At 41.1% G+C, this 16,038-nt stretch overlaps 3 protein-coding genes across 4 annotated transcripts; all 3 read right to left on the reverse strand.

The window, feature by feature from the left end:
• Positions 1 to 329: 329 nt before the first annotated feature.
• On the reverse strand, positions 330 to 3,208 carry faslg (Fas ligand (TNF superfamily, member 6)). Its single transcript, XM_044017300.1, has 4 exons — positions 1,780 to 3,208; positions 1,247 to 1,289; positions 1,092 to 1,142; positions 330 to 1,012 (listed from the first exon to the last, which is right to left on the reverse strand). Exons 1-4 carry the CDS (start codon positions 2,068 to 2,070, stop codon positions 594 to 596), a joined length of 804 nt encoding a protein of 267 aa, XP_043873235.1. The 5' UTR covers positions 2,071 to 3,208; the 3' UTR covers positions 330 to 593.
• A 2,455-nt stretch (positions 3,209 to 5,663) lies between these two features.
• si:dkey-86e18.1 (uncharacterized protein LOC557342 homolog) lies at positions 5,664 to 8,085 on the reverse strand. 2 transcript variants are annotated; one of them, XM_044017299.1, is made up of 5 exons: positions 7,966 to 8,085; positions 7,782 to 7,822; positions 7,611 to 7,685; positions 6,401 to 6,587; positions 5,664 to 6,248 (listed from the first exon to the last, which is right to left on the reverse strand). In XM_044017299.1, the coding sequence occupies exons 1-5, from the start codon at positions 8,030 to 8,032 to the stop codon at positions 5,728 to 5,730; spliced, it is 891 nt and encodes a 296-aa protein (XP_043873234.1). In that variant the 5' UTR covers positions 8,033 to 8,085; the 3' UTR covers positions 5,664 to 5,727. The 2 variants fall into 2 exon arrangements, with proteins under 2 accessions (XP_043873234.1, XP_043873233.1); XM_044017298.1 differs by having other exon boundaries at positions 6,401 to 6,590.
• A 2,869-nt stretch (positions 8,086 to 10,954) lies between these two features.
• LOC122762116 (CARD- and ANK-containing Inflammasome Adaptor Protein) lies at positions 10,955 to 14,648 on the reverse strand. The gene is given in 5 exon segments (XM_044017301.1): positions 10,955 to 11,869; positions 12,439 to 12,661; positions 12,806 to 12,989; positions 13,099 to 13,454; positions 13,456 to 14,648. Coding segments are annotated over 5 exon segments (2,271 nt in total). The 5' UTR covers positions 14,226 to 14,648; the 3' UTR covers positions 10,955 to 11,131.
• Positions 14,649 to 16,038: the final 1,390 nt, after the last annotated feature.

Genomic DNA, 16,038 nt, shown 5'->3' on the forward strand with positions numbered 1-16,038 from the left:
GACAATCAGCATCATAGTGTTAACTGACTCTACATTAAAGGTCCAGTGTGTAAGATTTAGTGAAAGCTCTTTTAGCTCAGCCACACCTCCCTCTTGTTAGGGAACTACGGTGGCCTTCATGTACCAGAAAGGATGTTTGCATCATAAGCCATTGCTTCAAAATCCAAAATTCAATCTCTGGCTGTTTTACTTGGTCGGCTATAGAAACCAGGCTCTGCGACCTTCAGGACATATTAAATGTTTATTCTAAGGCTATGACGTCCAAATGCTGTTTATTTAAAAAAGTATTTAAGTACACTTATATAATATAAATATATAACTGTGTTTTTATTTTTTACACAAAAAACCCCTGTTGGATGTTACACACTGGACCTTTAACAAAAGGCACAATATTTATTCATCACTTTTTGTGTAACTGCTTCATATAACAACCAATTCAAAAGCGCACGCTCTTCACATATTGTACATCAGAGGAAGAAGAGTCAACATTTGAATCACTTGGGTGAAGGGATGAGTAAGATTCATTCACGTCCGCAACCGTCTTTCTTTTGAATGCTCAAACTCAAAGCCCATCACTGCACCACACACACTCGTCATATCTTGTAGAGACCAAAGAAGTTGCCGTAGCGTTCATGACTAAGAAGTCTCGGGTGCGACACATTCACAAAAACCGTGTCATATTTCTGCAGCTGCATGGCCGAACCCAGGTAACTCTCTGAGGTCCAGGGGTGTTGCGGCTGATGAGAGCAGAAACCGGCTCTGTTGGCGTTCATCAGGGTCAGAGGCGAGGGATGCCCTTTCCTCCTCATGAACATGGAGTGAACGAACGAGGACTTGGGGGAACATGTCTTAAAGATCAGCTCCACGCGTGAGTAAATGTGAAAGAGTCCGCTCTCGTTGACCTGCAGGCCTCCATCCTCGATCCGGTAAGTCACTCCTCCGGATATGAACGCTCGACTGACCTTTGGCTCCCACCGCAAAGTCTCACGGAATCCTCCATTTTCAATCCGTCCTGCAGGAGGACACACAATTGAGATGTTAGTAAATGTTTCAAATCTGAGTAAAAGGTTAAATCTGAATAAAAGTGTTACCTATCACATGAGCTGCCAGTCTGTTTTCTTTGTCTTTAGGTTTAAAGTCGCCTGAAACAAACATCACATTAGAGACACGTCGCCTCTTCTTTTGCTTTGTTTGAGAACATTTTCCACTTAGTTTGGGACATTTAATATCAGGGGCTTATACTTACCAATTTGCTTCTGGGGTGCAATTATCTCTGGGGGGGGTTCACTCTGCAATGAAATGAAAGCAATCTCAATGCCACATCACACCTTTTTCATCAGTGTGTTTCTTCTTCTTCTTCTTAATGTTCTCTCACTGCATGACTGAGAGAGGATATCCTGTCACACTGGACCGGTGACCACAGACGCATGAACGCTTGTGTCCTTGGTTTGCATTTTTAAATGTCATGAAGAGCTGAGATGGATAGATTTTTCAAATGGTGGTGAGTTAATGATGAAAATGTGCAGCTCTTTCCAGCCACATTTTCCACACTCCTACTACACACCTCTCTATCACCTCGACTCAACACAAAGGTGAGAGAAGTCACATCTTTGAGACTTTTGTATAACATGACATATAACATACAAATGAATATTATTATTTTTCATATAAGATCTCTCCTACTGACCAACAACTTGTGATTTGCAAAGGCTGACAGGCTGCACATTTGAAACTTCAGTAGAAATAAAGAGCATTTCAGATAACTCTCTTAAGGCTTACCTGTCCACTTCCTCTCAGCTCTGCCAGTTCTGTCTGCATGTTGTGAACCTGGAAAGCTTCAAAGCCCAGCGCTGCGAACACAAGCAGGAACAGCATCAACACCATCATGGCCAGGCTGGGGCTGACTCCCATGAAGCCTCGACTCTTCCCACGGCTCCTCACCCTCTCCTGTGCAGCGGGGAATGACCAGCTGGGGGCCTGGAGACCTGGAGGCTGGGCAGAGCGCTGTGGACTTCCGCCACTCTCCACGAGGAACACCTCGGGGAAAGGGTAGTTCTGGTCACAGCTCATGGTGCAGGTGTGAGACAAGACTGTGTGTGTGCATGTATTGCCTCTGCATGAAGGAGGTGTTTAACTGTGTCTGAGCACCTCTGTCTAAAAAGACCAAGCCTCAGCTGCCAAGTCATTTACCACCCACAAAGCCCTCCCACAGACACTCTGTGAGAGTAAGTTCAAATCACTTTTCATAATCTCACACAAGACAAAATCTAGTTTTCTCTCTTCTGTTTTGCTGGATAGTATTCATTCAGGTAACACTTTAGATTAGGGAACACATATTCCCCATTAATTAGTTGCTTATTAGCATGCAAATTAATAAGTCATTATTAAGTACTATTAAGCCTTATTCTGCATGGCTTTTTTAGACAACCAGTAAGCCATTACCTAAGAGTTTTCCCTCAATAATCTCACAATTATTGCTTATTTGTAGTAGGTAGGGTTGTAAGTAAGTTGTTGCATATGAATTACAATCTCAATATGCTTTGCTTAGTATGGACTTTATAAGGTGGTAGTATCACTAGAATACCTCATGAATATGGTCTGTTCTTACATAACAAAACACAAAACTCTAAGTGTTAATAGTGTCCAAATAACTCTAAATTAAGTCTTACTTTACTTGCGTTAATTATGTGACATCTTGATCACTACTAATTCACTAGTAGTTGGAACACTTATTAACCAACACAGGTTCCCTAATATAAAGTTGCCTCATTTTGCTATTCTTGTGATACCACCACCTTGTAAAGTCCATTTATTCATGAACACTAAACTCTATAACATGATTTACCTTACAGTTTGGGTCTTTAATGCATCTTGGCTTTGTATCTGCTCTGATAATAAAACATGTAGTTAAAGCCTGAGAGGCAGGTTCAGTCTGACCACAGGGGTGTTTCAAGAGACTTTGGGGCCCCCCAGACAAAGAGGACCCATGTGGGCTATACATATAACAAAGAAAGAAGCATATCAGTGGCATTAGGTCAAGTTAAACATGCACACTCAGAGACTATGTAACATCATTTGTATGCTTCATCTGAAAACAGGCTCTGACAGGCAAAACTATCAGGGAGCACTTGCGAGTATGCACCAACAGCACACGCATGACATTTTCCATTACTTCATAGTTCCTCCTCAGTGTGGGTGGGGTCGTCATAGCACGGCTGCATGAAAATGCTGCAAGCACACAAACTAGTGACGAGCAAAGCAGTTAATTAAAAAGATTTGCTCAGTACTTCCTGCGTGACACGGTCACTGAACTGAAATACAGCTGAACGGGATGTGACACGTCATGTCAATGAATTCTCACATGTGTTTTTGTGACATGTCATGTCATCATGTAGTTTGGGACGCACACACGTGCGGCTTTGACTCTGAGAGTTGTGTAGTTTGAACTGAAGATGACGTTGTGGTCTCCTGTACATGGCTGGCTATGAAATTTAAGATGATGATCAGTTTAGAGTCCCCAGGCCTGGGCTTGCATTTCCTACCCTGATGAAAAAGCCCCTGTCTGACCCCAACATCACTAAGAAATCTGTCCATTAAATCATGGACCAGCATTTTTAATGTAACTGCTCTTGTGGACCAGGTACTCTGTAGCTGCAGCTGATTTTTCTGTTTATGCAGAGTATATATATATAGTAGGTAAACAGTGATGCAGCAGTCTCAGTAGTACACTGTGTATTCTTGGTGGGAAGCTGCTGCTGCCACATGAAAAGCACATCTGTCGCTGCACCGACTGTTAGAAGCTGTTAGCAAGAGCAGACTGCAATACAGAGGTGAGAATTAACCCTAACCAATACCTCCGAGATGAACTTACAGGAAAGACACACACACACACACACATGCCACTCTCCTCCCCACCAAGACTGGAGTCAATACCGTTGTGGTCGTACTGACATTTCTGGGTGCGTTTCCAGGGATACGAAGCTGTTTCACGGCTTTATCATTGCGGTTTCAGTAGTTTCCATGAGATTAGTTTTTATCTGAAACATCTTTTAGAAACGCTAGCCCACTTCAGTGGTCTTTTGGTGGTTTTTGTTACAGGGGGAATCTTTCTGACGAAGAACTCAATTCATACATTTTTTGCAATGCGCAGCAGCGCTGTACGCTAAACGCTTTGTTTCCATCCAACCGTTAAATGTAAGCCAGTATTACAGTGCTTTGTTGCTTTGTCTGTCAGACTCTGTAATCATTGCCATTCAGGTTTGTACGATGTGACAGAAAGTTGGTCTGATATATTATCACGTTGTCAATGAATTTAACTCATACAAGCATGTATCGAATAAACCTGCTGTAATAAACCTTTTTGTAGCAGACATTTGTCAAGATGAATTAGGAATTAGTAGGACAAACATGACCACCCTTTCAGGTCACACTAAAAACACATTTCCTGTATTTGGGCATGTTCCTACAAAGTGATTGAACAACAATTTAACCGAATTGTCACTGTAGAATTGCTAAAGCAACTCATTTAATGGTGGCTTTTTTGGTAGATTGATTATACATGATTATAGATATAGCAGCTGGCATCTATAATGTTGCATTTCTGCCTTCTTCTGGACCTACAATTATTGGATCTAAGTCTATTGTTACTTCTTTTTTTTCCTTGTGTGTGTATTTTGGTAAGTGCAAAGGATTCTCTCGGAGTCACCAGCTCATGCAGAGTCAATGGGAACTCCACCGTGCAACATGCAAACAAAGCTTTAGAGGGAACTACGTCAGACTTAACCATAAACTGCAGAGTGTCTACTTTCTAGAAGCTGATGTGCCTGTTTCCCAGAAGTGTCATGCTGAAAGCGGTCCTCGCAGTAGCAGTAGCAGCACCACAGAGTGGGTTAAGTGGGAGGCTGAACTGTGGGGTCTAACCAGATCATGTTCAGAGCTGCTTCAGTTATTATGAACACACAGGAGACTTCAATGAATCACTGAGTCAGCAAGTATCTCTATCAATTACTCGGGTTTCTCACGTTCTCCTTTCGGCTGCAAAATGGAGGCACCTGTGGTCACGGTGACACAAATCTATCTTTTATGTAGCAGAAATTGTGAGAGGGGATTTAAGTTGAAATTGAAACTTATCTTTTTTTCTTTTTTATTTAATTAATCAATTAGATCACTTTTTTTCTGAAATAAGTACATCATAAATATATCCTCTTGTATGAAAGAGAAGTTCACTTCTACCAAATCTACATGTACAATGCTAGAGAAAATGTAAAGACCTACAAACATACCATGCTGATGGCAGACAAAAAGACAAGGAAAACATCTGAAGACATTCACAGTAGGTATGGTGCTGTTTTCAGTAAGACCAAGAATGGTTAAGAAAATGATCCTCTTCATCCAATTGAACATGTATGGAGAAATAGGACAAACACAGTGAGGAGAAGGCACCATTCAAACCTGTAACCAGTTTGAGCAAACTACCCGCTGACTGATGCAGAAGTCTCACTGGGAGTTAGAGTGAGAGGGAACCTGTTGGCAGAGTTTGCCACTGACAGCTGGAAAATATAACTGCCAATGACTCATCCCTCTTTACTACTCTCAGAATGTTGTAGTGCACACAAACCATCAGCACCTATGAAGCTTTTGAATGAACACAGGATACAAGAGGCTTCATTAAACTGATTCAATGTGCAGCAAAAATGTAGAAAACAGTGGACTTTAGACTTTTAAATGTCATGGTGGTGTGTCACAGTCGTCATCAGAGGAGGAGTAACAGTCTAAACCAAGTAACTGACCAGTCCTCTCCACTGCTGTGCTTGTGTTTGATGATTTCTCTTCACAGTCTGATTTACATTCTTGGACAACACTTTTCAGACTCACTGATGTCCCACCATCTTCCTCTGTGTCTCTGTTCAGTGATGAACATATTTGCCCTGACTGGTAATTGGTGAGATTTGGCAGGCCCGACTGTAGAACTCTGGCCAGGTTCTGCGTATGAGGGGAGCTGAGCTCAACTGAGGGTCCTCTGAACGCAGCAGTGGCCACTGCCAGCCTCGTCTGGTCAAAGGAAAGCGGCTGGTTCTGGTCTGTCTCTGAGGTTTCTGACGTCAGGTTGATGGGGTCAGAGGTTTGACATCTGCCCACTGAACAGCTGAGAGGTCTGTAACATCCTCCCAAACTGCTGGTCAATTCACTCTTAGTTCCACTCCACTCACCCCTGTTTTCCTGGGACTCACCGTGCCGAGCTTCTTTCACTATAAACCAGAGTGTAGATATGAGAATTTAAGGTCTGCAGACTAGTGGCTAAATGGTTAGGGTTCAGAAGTGCAAGGTAAATACACCGACTGGATCCATGACATGAATAGTGTAGGAACAGTGTGAGAGGTGAGTCACCTTTGACACTAACCTGTTCTCTGAGTGTCTTGTGACTCTGCTCTTCTTTTGCAGTATGCCCGAGGTGTCCAAGGCTTATGTTTACAGGAGGGGTCGAGTACTCGTAGTTTGGTGATGAACCTTTTATATTCTCTCTCCAGAGCCTCAACGCACAGCTGGAACTCGGCTATCTTCCTCTCTGGATAATGAGACAGTTGGGACTGCTGAGAGAAAATCACATCATATTCTACATTTACTAACCACTTTATTGGGTACACCTGTTCAAATGCAGTGTTTATGCTGTGCAAACATACTTTGAGACACTATTGCATGGTATCTGCATTGCACATCCAACAGGGTTCCAGACTAACTTTTCAGTCCTGGTCAGAATTTATGGAAAATTTACTTTTTTTTTTAATGGCATCTCAAAGTTGATATTTTTTCAATTAAAAAGGGCAATGGGACCTTTAACTTGAATTTTCTCAAAAACTGCAGTAAAAATGACTGATTTACAATATGGTAATAGTCATAAATGTCCTTAACATAACCCAGGTCAGAAGTAAATTGTCTGATATCCAGTACACTAGAAGATATCGATGTGCTGAACTCAACCTATTCATTCTTATTCATAATTTTCTGAGGATTCTCTTTATACAGTTGCTGAAAGTCCAGTTTTTAGGTCTCTGAAATATAGCTGTGAGGATTTTCATTATTTTTCCAATTCAAAAATGTGCTTTCAAACGTGGTCTCAGGTTTTTATTTTGAATGTCCTTACAAATCAGTCTGAGTAATTGGATCACGGGCTTTTTACTGTCAGGTAGTTTGACTACAGTTTAGAACGGACCAATGAAAGTGTAAGCAGGAAAAAGGATTCTGATATAGTCAGATTGGTTTCAAGCCTCATTCATATGTGTAGATGAAAATCTGATATGTGCATTTGTAATGAGGCATCTGCTGGTGTCACAAAGCTAAAAACATCCCAATCTGGTTTCCTGAACATGACAGTTAATTTGGGGTATTCTGATCTTAGTCCGATGGAGCATTTTGGGAGTATAGTGGGAAGGGGGAGTCACGTCCTGTGCAAATGACAAATCTGATCTGCGTGATGCCAGCATGTCAATATAGAACAAAATGTCTGAGAATTGGGACAATTCTGTAAGCATAAGAGAGTAAACCTAAACTGTACCTAATAAAGTGGCTGCTTTATTGTTTAATACAAACAAATATACAAATGATTGACTTACTTGCAGATAATACTCTATTTCATTCTTGATGCTGGGAATCCACTTTTTGACAGATGAAGCTGAATTGAGAGTGGACTGTGAAAGAAAACGGTTTGGTTGTACTTAATTAGTGCAGAATATTAAAGGAGAAGCCTTAACATATTTAATAGCAATTAATAATGTCTCTTTTACCAGCTTGGGTCTGCGGTCATGAACATCTTTGAGGCGTCCCTCTGTACAAGAAGAGTCATGCTGTTATTGTTTTGTAGCTTCGGTTGTGGCTAACAGCTAGTTATCGCCACAGGCTGTTTTTTATTTAATATATTAATATATAATATTAACTGTCTGCTGCTTCTGTTGTTAGGGCGCTGCTTACCTTCCCTCTCCTTCTGAAGCCACAGTCTGTTCAGTCTGCCTTGCTGCTTCTCCTCATTCCTCGCCATCGCATAGTCCACTCGTCAGGAAAGCTAACCCGTGGTGGTGGCTAGCACCTAGCACCAAGAATCAAACAATGTCATGTGACACACAGAGCTCTCGTGTGAAATATCGCGAGAACAACTTCAGTAAAGCGCCTACCACTTTTTTCGTTTCAGTATATTTTATTGAGCTGTAAAGAAACATGTGCAGTACACAGTGAACCACAGTATTAGTGCTCATTTTCATCAAATACAAAATGAAAGAAAATAATAAAGTAAAACATAAAATGATACTACTGTACATTCACAGAGGTAGAGTGGATAATATATGCTGTATATACTGTAGAGTTTACAGAGTTGTATTTTGTAAAGAAGGAAACGAGAGTGGAAAACACACACAGTAAAATGCACAATAGAAGGAAACAATAAGAGTATACTTACAATTAAGGTGAATGTATTCTATCTTCCCTCATAATCTTGTTCATTTCATAAACATTTCCTGTTCCCGTCATCAATCCCTCTCCCATTCAAATATTTTGTTTGTCGTATGTAACTGTATACTTAAGTGCGTTATGACTTAGTTTCTGGGTTAGTATTCTTATCTTAGTATTCTTATCCTTTCTAGATGTGATGTGTTTATTAAGTCTCGTAGCCACATATTAAAATTAGGGGCTTTTGCTTGTTTCTACGACATAAGATTTGGTTAGTTTTCTTAGTACTTCAGCAACACCAAGGATAATTATCAACACTTCTGGAGAAACATTAATAATATCTGAAATAACTTTAAAGACATTGGACCAGAAGGATGCAGTTCTGGACCATAGTGCAAAACTACTGTATGTGCAAGAGTTACCACTGTGGAATGACATTTATCACACATGGGTGAGATGGTTGGATATATACTATGTAATTTCACCTTGGAATAGTGGAGTTTGTGGGATATTTTTAAGTGTATCACACAGTGTCTAGATGTGAGCGTGAGCATTTGTGTATACTCAAGACTTTCTTTCCATATACAGTATCATCTGGAATTCTGATACCTATGTCTTTTTTCCAATTTGCCTTAAAACCTTCAGAAGAAGGAGTGTTTGTTGATATTAGAGTGTCATATATATGAGAAATGAAATGATCTGTGTATGGTGTCGTTTCAAGACAGTCATCAATTATGTATTTATTTTTAGTTTCCAATCCTATAAAATGACTTCTTATATAATCTCTCATTTGTACGTATCTGACAAAGTTGTTATCAGGGAGGTTATATTTCCTTTGAAGGTGTTTGAAGCTGGCAAAAGTATCCCCTGTATAAAGATCACTCCATGTATAACAGGTTGTATCAAATGAAGATGGAATGAACGTAGGATTCTTTGCAGTTGGTAGAGCAAGAGAACACGCACAGTTAATGCAGCATTTATTATATTTAGCACTTTATTTTTTACTTTATATTAACCATTAACCATAATTATTACTACTGATGATTAACAGAGGTATTTATTTCTAACTTGTTGTTATTTTTTACATATTTTTGTAATGTATGCTGGCACTTGTGGTTGCTGTGTGGTCTCTGCAGTTATAGTTTGTTGATGTGATTAGACTTGATATGTTCTAAAGAGGCATCAGTATTTCCAATGAAGTGTTATCACCAAAACCACTGAGTAACTAAGTAGGTGATGGTGGGATTTTGTAATACATGTTTTGTCACATTCACATACATTTGAACTTAATTAAACATCGCACCCTCCTCCTCCTCCTCCTCCACCACATTTCCATTCCAATGAACGCCTTTGGTCTTGCAACAAAAAATGACACAAAGACAGAGTAATAATAAAGTAATAATAATAATAATAAACAGTTAAACGATTTGTTTGGTTGATCACTTGCTTTATTATTTATAAGTTGGCTAATACTTTTGTTTTAAACGAAACAGTAGTCCGAATATAGTTTTCTTAAATGATGCTATAACAGATCTGATATCTGGCTGCAAAAAACTGATGAACTGAACTCTGGGCATCACATGTGGCAAAATAAAAATATCTGTATTTTACCATGACCTACAAAGAGGTAGAAACCACACGTGTGTGTGCCACATACCAACCAATGTCATCTGAATGCTCTTCAGAGCAATTTTCAAGCACACAAGTTTCAACAAAGAAGTAATTGCACCTTTAAAACTGTATCTCATTAGCCATAAGCATGATTATGATAACTGTTATGAAAACGGTTACAAAATAACGTTGATATGATATGAATGTGAAATGACAGTGTCTCCAATCTCACCAGTTATGATTCAACCCCATATGTTAGCTTGAGGGAAAAGTCACACTTTACACTGGGTGTGGAATCACTATGAGTTTAGTGTTTGTATATTAATGGGGAAACTTTTTTTCACCTCTGTAAGATCACAAATTGATAAAGGCTTATTCCTTTGAGGAGAAATTAAATCTGATATATTATGTCTTTCCACATAATTGTGCATACTGATGAAGTAAATTCATTCATATTCTACCACTTTATCCATTCACTCTCACACTCATAGTCAATTTAGTGTGTTCAATTTACCTAATCCCCAAATCTGCATGGGAGGAAACCCGAGAACACATGCGGAGAACATGCTCCATGCAGAAAGACCCTTGTTCCAAGCAGGTCGTGAACCCGAGTCTTCTTCCTGCAAAGGCAAGAGTGCTAATAACTTTGATGTTAAACCACATACACTGTCATTAAATCATGGGAAACATTAGCCTTTTGTATCTTTTAATGTTAAGGTTTGTTAAATATCCAACCGAAGCTTAACAAGACTTCATTACAACACAATCGATTTGAATCCTGTGCTTGATGGCATTAAAAATGACCTCATGGTTTCTGGTTTTATTTTAAAACTCAAGGCAAAAATGTGACTGTGTGAGTTTGTTGTGTAATGACAATAAATATCCTTTCCTTTTCCTTTTTTCCTCTTGGTGTCAACACGATTAACACAGTGAAATGAAGAGCGATGTAAAATAAAAGATGGTTTGGTGAACAGAAATACACCCACCATGGTTGAAGCTGATTAAATACAGAAAAGAGTTCTTGAATGTAGATATAAGATTCATTTCACTGAGGTATCCTTTCAGTTTCACATCTTCTCTTCTCCTACTTGATGAGAAACATCTTCCTCTTCAGTAAAGTTGCCACAGTCTCATGTTCTGGTGAATCTCCACTCTCTGCCACCTGCAGTGGTGTCTTGCCCACGTTATTTGTCGCCTTCAGATTCCCCTTCCTCTGTCCCGCCTGGCCCCAGTTTACAAGCCTCTTTACTACCTCCTGGTGTCCACCTCGGGCAGCACAGTGCAGAGGAGTGTCTTTACTGTGATCTGTTGTGTTGAGCTTTGCCCCGGCCTCCAGCAGAAGCACAGCCACGCTGTCATGGCCCTTCTCAGCTGCAGCATGGAGCGGTGTTTTCCTCCATGCATTCCTCTCCTCGATCCCCTTTTTGTTCAGTGAGCGCAGAAGAGCTGAAACCACGCTGGCGTGACCACCAGATGCTGCGTGATGTAGAGCCGTGGAGCCGTCCATGTCTTTGGCGTCTCCCTTTGCCTTGCGGGACAACAGTGAATTGACAGCCTTTAAATTCCCTGCCACGGCAGCCAGGTGAAGGGCACTTTTTTTCTCGTGATCAGTGGGAGTTGGGTCGGCTTTGGCTGACAGCAGCAAGTCCACCACTCTGCTCCCTCCATGAGAGGAGGCTGCCCAGTGCAGTGCAGTCCTCCCCTGTCTGTCCTTCAGGCCTGACTCCGCCTTGTTTTGAAGAAGCTGGATCACTGTGTCTGCATGGTTATGCTGACTGGCTAAGTGCAGTGGGGTCAGTCCATCCTGGGCCACCGCGTTTACCTACAGAAATGACACACAAGTCAGTCGGTACCACTGTCCATCCATCTTCTACCGCTTTATCCTCCACATGAGGGTCATGGGTCACTGGTGCCATATACACATACAGAGACAAACAACCATCCACTCTCACACTCACAGCACCTCTGTCCAGTCAGTCAGTCAGTCAGTCATCATCTAACCGCTTTATCCTCCACCAGAGGGTCGCGGGGGGTGCTGGGCCAATCTCAGCTACATCGGGCGATAGGCGGGGTACACCCTGGACAGTTCGCCAGTCCATCGCAGGGCCACACACAACTAGAGACAAACAACCATTCACTCTCACACTCACTCCTATGGTCAATTTAGAGTGTCCAATTTACCTAATCCCCACATTGCATGTTTTTGGACTGTGGGAGGAAGCCGGAGAACCCGGAGAGAACCCACGCACACACGGGGAGAACATGCAAACTCCATGCAGAAAGGCCCTTGTTCCAACCGGGGCTCGAACCCGGGTCTTCTCGCTGCAAGGCGAGAGTGCTAACCACTACACCACCGTGTGGCCCCACCTCTGTCCAAATGAATTTAATTACCTGTGCTCCAGCTTTCACCAACACGCCGACCAAGTCGCATCTATTGCACTGAGCAGCCAGGTGTAGAGGATTTTGGGCTTTAGGTCCAGTTATGTTGGGGTCTAATCCCTTTTCCAGCAGTGTTTGGACTATGGGCACACTGCCACTGTGAACAGCCAGGTGTAAAGCCGAGGAGAGGTCAGATAAGGTAGCGTTTATTTTGGCCTGCTTTGCTAGTAGCACTCTGGAATGAAGAAAAACAATAAGATCACCCTTTGTTATCAATGAACACATGAGGTTCCTGTTCAACTGTGTGCAAGTGGAAATGTGGCTTTTTCACCAACTAATACTTTAATGTACACTCAAGAAAGGCGTGTTCCCAGTTTACCTGAAGACTTCAGTGTGTCCCAGCTCAGCTGACAACAGGAGAGGAGTGTATCCCCGCTTGTCACACACATTCACGTTTGCACCGCTGTCCGTCAGAACAGTGACCATTGCGTGCTGGTTCTGTTTTACAGCCGAGAAGAGAGCCGGGCCCAGCACTTCTTCACTCAGAGCTCCTTTGGCATTAGCTGTGGTTTGAAGAGAAAACATGGCGTGAGTTGCAGCTTCAAGCGTTTTATATATGAGGACGACTGCTGCACAATAACTCAGGAACACGATAATGATTGAAAACCTCACCAAGCAGCAGGTGAAGAATGGACTCCTGAGTGTGTTTAATCGCTTCATTTATGACGTCATAGTCAACTTTAGCTCCTGCGTTAAGAAGGACGGTCACAGTTTTCTCGTTGCCCCCGGCAACTGCATGAAACAGGGCTGTTTGATTGTGGTTGTTTCTGGCATCTACAGTGGCCCCGCTCTGCAGCAGCAGCTCAGCCAGTCTCCAGTTGTCTTCCACGGCTGCCATGTGCAGAAACGTGTCCTGAGACTGTCTCTCAGTCTGCTGCTCCTCCTCCTCCACCAGCACTTTCACTGAATCATGGTGCTCATTCTCTGCTGCCAGGTGGACGGGGGTTTTATTGTGGAGATCCACTGACTATCTCGGTGTGACCCCTGCTGGCTGCCTCATGAAGAGCAGTGTGACCGCTGTTATCCTGCAGGTCAATTCTGGCTCCTTTACGGATCAAAAGCTCAATGATGGATAGATGCCCATGTTTAGCCGCCACGTGTAAAAGAGTCTCATCGGAGGAGGTGACAGTGTTAACGCTGGTGTCATCTAACAGCTCTTCCAGCTCTTCCAGCAGTACCAGCTCCCCGTCTGTAGCAATCATGTACATCAGGTTTTCTGCTTTACCTTGCGCTGCTTTATCCTCAATTTTCTTAGTTTGCACACGGTCGCTGTCGTCACTGTCATTGCTAAACCTTTCATTTGCTTCAGAATCAAATGTCTTTGTGCCTCTTCTTCCCTTTCCCTCCTTTTCCTTCTCCAGCAAATAACCAATCAGCTGTCTCCTGGTGTCTTTGATGTGTTTGTTTATATGCTCCACATAGGTCCTGATTCGCTGATAAAGGTCAGGCTCTGCCAGCATAAGACAGGGATGGAAAAACCTCCGACACGCCCTTTCACCTCTGGCCTCCAGGATGTCCAGGACCCTGGAGTTCTGATCTGTCCGTGTACCGGTGGTCAAAATAATGGATCTCTTGGCTGCCGTCATGACTCCCTCTGTGACCAGTAGATCCAGAAGATCCTCAGTGTGTGAGATCCCGTACACCAGATCCCTTCTCTTTGACCGGATCACATCCACTGCATACGGGTTGATATAGTTTGACACTGTTTGAGCATCAAAACCTCTGATCATATTATACATGATTAATAAAGCTGTCCAACCTTCAGATCACTGCAGTAAATTCTTGCTGTATGTGTGTGTGTGTGTGCGTGTGTCTTATTCTTTACTGTCACATAAAACACTTCCAACCTAGCAACTCAATACAGACAAAAACCATTCAAGGAAACTCTGAGCCTCTCCGTCTGCTCTTTGTGAGATTATGTGACCAAATCACAGGGTTCGTTTTCATGAGGTGCAGCGTGGTCGTCATGGCAGCACACGCACACAGTACATACATTTGCTACCTAATCATACATTGGACAACATGGTCCATGTCTCCTGAAGTTTCTCCATACATATTTTGTTATTCATAATAAATAAGTAGTTCTTATGATAATATTATTGTTTTTAATACAAATAATAATGATTGGTACTATTGCAAATATTTTTCTAAACATTATACCTTCTTTTTCATCAAAATGTTATGTCATACTCATATTTCATATCTTGTTTTAATAATTTTTATTATTGACCATTTATACTACTAGACTTCATTCAACTTAACTTGTGATTATATATATGTATATACATACATATATATGTAATTGTATTTTATTTTTCTATGTTTTTTATTTCCTTACCTGTGTTGATTGTTTATTTCTATAGTTGATTGCTTTTCCATGCGTTTGTCTCATAATATGAATGTCAAAGTTATTTTATAATGTTGTCAATCAGCAGTAAAGCTCGTCAAATGTCCTCTGATTTTGTTTGAAAAGTGCTTTATAAATAATGTTTGGGATATTTCGTTTATATAAAACGTTTTGAGGTATGTTTCTGTCAATAATCTTAATCTATTTGTGTCTTGTGTTTTTTATGTTGTTGTTGGAACATCCAATAAGGAGGCTGTTGCCATGCTGATCGTAATCCGCTCATTGATTCGCCCTTGGGCAGTTGGCCACTCTTGCGTTAGCTGATCAGGACTCACCTTATTATGCAGAGATTACAGAGTCGATTCACTTCCCGTAAGACACGCCCCCTCCGCTGTGACGTAGATCTTCCGAGTGTTCCCTCTCCTTATATGGTGGGGAAAGGCACCGTTTTCCGGAATGATGTCACGATGCCCCAAGTTTGAGGAGAGCAGGTGGAGTGAAAGTAAAAGTACCGTTATAATGTAATACAATTACGTTATGTACGTTAAATAACACATATATTCATCTATCAGCATGCATTATTATTGTGTCCCTTGATTGTTATATTGACTTAATCAAATGTAATTCCGTTTCTTCTTTAGCCCATAATTTCCTCAAAAAACAAAAAATCAATTATGGATTTACAAGAAAATGGTGTAAAGTGTAATATGAAAATGGACAAACAAAAGAAAGAAACAAATACATTAATAAAACTGAATATAATGATAATTTTCTTGAAGATTTTTATCTTGTATTGTAACCATTTATGAGATAAAAAAGTGAGATCAGTGGCGTGAAGACAAACAGAGAAAGAGCCACTATACGTTTCATTTGACAAGTAACTCAGTCTATGTCGCCCTCTAGTGTTTGCTTAGGAACAATACACACGAATGGCTGACAACAGTCATCTGAGTACATTTCTGTCTAAGTGTAATGTGTGTTGTATTTATTGAAGGGCTTTATGTAAATTGTAGGTTTATGAACTTGTGCTGAACTAAATGACCTTAGTTTATTTTAATTTATAAATTCAATAAATGGTGCTAAATTGTACACACTGTACCTTTAAAATGTGGTGCTGTGTTTTTAATAAACATACAAACTGCAAAGAAAGTGTATATTTAACAGTGAAGAATATGATATCTCTGCCAAGGTTATGTTTTTGGTCA

The sequence above is a fragment of the Solea senegalensis genome, unplaced genomic scaffold (genome assembly GCF_019176455.1).
Source record: "Solea senegalensis isolate Sse05_10M unplaced genomic scaffold, IFAPA_SoseM_1 scf7180000015274, whole genome shotgun sequence".
NCBI lineage: Eukaryota > Metazoa > Chordata > Actinopteri > Pleuronectiformes > Soleidae > Solea > Solea senegalensis.